Source organism: Chrysochloris asiatica, unplaced genomic scaffold (genome assembly GCF_000296735.1).
Source record: "Chrysochloris asiatica unplaced genomic scaffold, ChrAsi1.0 scaffold00207, whole genome shotgun sequence".
Classification (NCBI taxonomy): Eukaryota; Metazoa; Chordata; class Mammalia; order Afrosoricida; family Chrysochloridae; genus Chrysochloris; species Chrysochloris asiatica.
This window is the reverse complement of record NW_006408725.1, coordinates 2721276-2725437: the sequence shown is the minus strand read 5'-3', so window position 1 is coordinate 2725437 and position 4162 is coordinate 2721276. Positions and strand designations below refer to the sequence as shown.

Sequence of the window (4162 nt, the reverse complement as noted above, 5' to 3'; positions counted from 1 at the left end):
TTCCAATTTATAGTGGCCCAGCACAAGGTTTACCAAGGAGCAGCTGGTGGGTTTGAATCACAGACCTTGTGGTTAGCAGTCCAGTGCCTATCCTACAGTGTCACAACAGGAATGTTTAGTAATAGTAGTCAAAATTTATTGAAAACTTATATATGAGCCAGGACTCTAGTAAACTGTATGTCTATGATCTCATTAATTAAAGTAATAATTAATTTAGCATATGTTTATGTGATGCCATATATAAAAACTTAGTAACTGTTTTCAGTGAGTTCTGTTTGTAGTATCTTTTTTACTACAGTGTACTGTTTTACTAGCCCTACTACCAAAGATGTATACATCCTAAGCAATTATAATCATCAGACGGGAAAAATTAGTAAACCTCAAGGAAAAGACTGAAGAATCTGTAATAAATAGTATAAGCTAGATGAAAGCCTTGAACCAAAGTACATCATTCTAGGGGAGAGAAAGGAATATTCACAATACCGAAGGTAGAAAAATTTATTGCTACTTGCAATGACATGATCCAGATGAATCAGCCAAGAGAAAAAACAGTCATTAAATTATATTGTTATTTGACCACGTTTTTTTGAAGATTTCTTTACTAATAGGCACTTTTGCAATTAATTAATATTTTGGTATCACTATTTAGATATATTTAAAGACCTATACAATAATTCATCGTAAATAATAATACATATTACATAATATAAACTAATGGATTACATTTTTTTCTTTGAGTTCATATAGTGTTCCAATTCTACCTTCACCATGTTGTTAAGTGCCATTGAATTGGTTCCAACTCAGAGCAACCCTGTATAGGGTTGCTGAGAAACAGCTGGTGAGTTTGAACCAATTATATAACATATATTAATTGATGGATTAAAATTTTTTATTAGAGTTCATATAATGTTCCAGTTCTCCCGTCACCATATTTTATGAAAACTCAGTTGTATATGCCTGTTGTGTTTCATTTGCCAAAACAAGCTCAATAGTTAAAATTAGCTTCACGTCACTTGTGTCCATTCAGGATACAGAAACCCCTGCACAAAACTAGCAACAGAATATATCTTACTGAAGCACTTGCTAATTTGGTTCTAAAACATTATTCCTACTAGAGAACATTTATTTAAAATATACAGCCACTTGGCCCCTAGTACTTCTGTAAGCTTCTTTAATAACCCACAGAAAATCATCAAAAAAGGTAAAAAAAAGACCCTCCAGCTATTATTTCTTAAGAAGTCAGGCTGCTAATCTCAAGGTCAGCAGTTTAAAACTACCAGTGGTTCTGCAGGAGAAAGATGAGGCTTTCTGCTCCTATAAAGATTTATAGCCTTGGAAACCCTATACAGGGTCACTATGACTCCACAGTACACCACCACCACCACCACCAGGGGTTAAAAGGGAGCACAGTAGTTCCATACAATAAGCACAAGGTCTGTGGTTTGAGCCCGTCAGCTGCTCCATGGGAATAAGATGAGGCTCTCTACTCCTGTGAAGATTTAAAGCCTTGGGAATCCTATTCAGGGTTGCTATGAGTCAGAAACGACTCAACGCCATTTAACATTGTGCAGTCAGAAAACTTTCTGCAAAGGACTGGACAGTAAATACTTTAGACTTCACAAACAATAAAAGCTCTGTTGGATCTATTCAACTATGCTGTTATGGTACAAAAGAGCTACCTAAGAAACCCACTGTCATCAAATCACTTTGGACATCGAGTCCATTTTGGTAGAAATGCTTCATTAAGGGTTCTAAGACTGGAACAGACAGCTGTGGAGTGGCTGGTGGATTCAGACCACTAACCTTGAGATGAGTAGCCCAACGTGGAACCCACTATGCCGTGGGGCTCCTTACAAAGATGTGGCCAGGTTTAAACTGTTGCCATAGCTTGCAAATCCCGGCTTTAAAGCATCAAAATTAAACCAGTTCATATAAAATAACCAGCACAATAATAGCTTAGGGCCTAAAGGGGAGAAATAAAATTTTTATCATTCAGAGTCCTTTAGGAAAAAGAACAGGCTAATTGCCTGAAAAGTATTCTCTAGTGTAAATATATTTACAGTTTTATTATTTTACCCTGAGATATTTATTAAATGAGGGTAATGTGGAGTCATACACATCAAAGTCTTTGGGGAGATACTGTTCTAGTATAAAGTAACATTGATTTCTAGCATTATAAAAACCCTAGCTCCCAGATAATGATGATGCATGGCTAACTAAATAAGAGCCTATAACAGGCCTCCAAACACTGAGTGCTAGAGGGCAAGAAGTTCTCCCTGGCAGTGATTGCAGCAATTGAAAGTTATATTTTCATATTTAGTATAGGGATGAAACCGTCCCATGTTTTTCTTTGTAGCAAGTAAAGTAGTTGGTGACGACTCAGAAAATGGGTTACCAGATGAGTTTTCTGCACAGGCAACAGGATCCAAAATGCGTAGAATCTAAGAAAAAGAAAAGTTAAAATCAGATGTTAATGTTTTACCACTACAGACTGTTAGACCACTGTAAACATTACCTTTAGTGTGGGTGTCATTCATATGGTCTTTGAAAAGTTTGTGGAAAAATTTCATTATCTTTTAAAATTCCATTTTCCACTGTGTGTATATACATATAAAACAATGTATTGCATTAGGCAAATCTGCTACCCAAGAGCTCTTTAAAGTGTTCAGAAGTAGATATATCAGTTTGAAGACTAAGGTATGCCAGATCCAAGCCATAGTATTTTCAGTAGCTTCACATACATGTGAGAGTTGGGAATTGATGCATTTTAAGTATGATGTCGGAGAAGAATATTCAAAGTGCTATGGACTGCCAGAAGAACAAACAAATCTGTCTTGGAAGAAGTACAAGAATGCTTCTTAGAAGCCAGGATGGCAAGACTTCATCTCTCATATTTCAGACACGTTATCTGGAGGAATCAGTCCCTAGAGAAGAACATCATGCTTAATAAAGTGGCAAGTCAGTGAAAAAGAGGAAGACCCCCAATAAGAAGGACTGACATAGTGGCGGCAGCAATGGTCTCAAATGTAACAACTCTGAGGATGGCTGGTGCATGACCGGGTGTGTTTCGTTCTGTGTACATAGGGTTGCTATGACTGTGATCTGTCATATGACAGATATAATCTGTCATATGACGGTGCCTAACAATAATATGTACGTGTGCATACATATATGTTGTTAAGTGTCGCAATTAGTTTTAACTCATAGCAACCTTGTATAGGGTTTCCAAGGAGAAGCTCGTAAGTTTGAACTGCTGACTTTAGGGTCCAAACTAACCTTGTGGTCCAGTGCTTATCCTACACTGCCATACAGGACTTGTGTGTGTGTGTATATGTATACACACATATATATGTCATTAAGTGCCACTGAGTTGGTTCCCACTCATAGGGACCTATATACGGTTTCCAAGGGGAACACTTGGTGGATTTGAACCACCTACCTTGCAGTTCAAAGCGACATTGCAGCTGAGTTCTTTTCCTACAGCCCCACACCAGGACTCCACATATATAACAACATATGTTGTTGTTAAGTGTAGTCAAGTTGGTTCTGACCCATAGGAACCCTGAACAGGGTTTCTGAGGCTGTAAATCTTTATGGGAGCAGAAAGCCTCATCTTTCTCCCGCAGAGTAGCTGGCAGTTTCGAACTGCTGACCTTGCAGTTCACAGTCCAATTAGTAAACACTATGCTACCAGAGCTCCTTATAACAAAATATATATATATGTTGTTAAGTTCCATCAAGTTGTTTCCTACTCATAGAAACCTAATATAGGGGTTCTGAGGAGCAGCTGGTGAGTTTAAACCACCGACCTTGTAGTTTCAAACTAATCTTATGGTCCAGTGCTTATCTTATAGCGCAACACCTGTATGTATATAGGAGCACACTGGCTTTATAGGCTAAGCACTGGACTGAGAACCAAAGGTTTGGCAGTTCAAGCCTACCAACTGCTCCAAGGGAGAAAGATGAGGATTTTTGCTTCTGAAAAAATTTACAACCTCCGAGAACAAACAAGATGGCAGATCGGGTGGAAGTGGAGTAAAGGAGCTCTGTCAGTAACAACACAGAATACCCGACCAAGCAGACTCAGGGGATGGTCCCAGAACTCTGAACCACATATAAAGGAATATTTAGAAGGTTGGAAGGCTCACAGTTGGGGGAATTT

At 38.2% G+C, this 4162-nt stretch overlaps 1 protein-coding gene across 1 annotated transcript in view; it reads right to left on the bottom strand.

Annotated features, from left to right (window-relative positions):
* Nucleotides 1–2231: 2231 nt before the first annotated feature.
* Nucleotides 2232–4162, bottom strand: part of BLZF1 (basic leucine zipper nuclear factor 1) — a 29348-nt gene continuing 27417 nt past the window's right edge. The window contains exon 7 of the mRNA XM_006872630.1: nucleotides 2232–2441. Coding sequence (XP_006872692.1) covers nucleotides 2256–2441 — 186 coding nt within the window. The 3' untranslated portion in view covers nucleotides 2232–2255. The remainder of the gene's footprint in view (nucleotides 2442–4162) is intronic.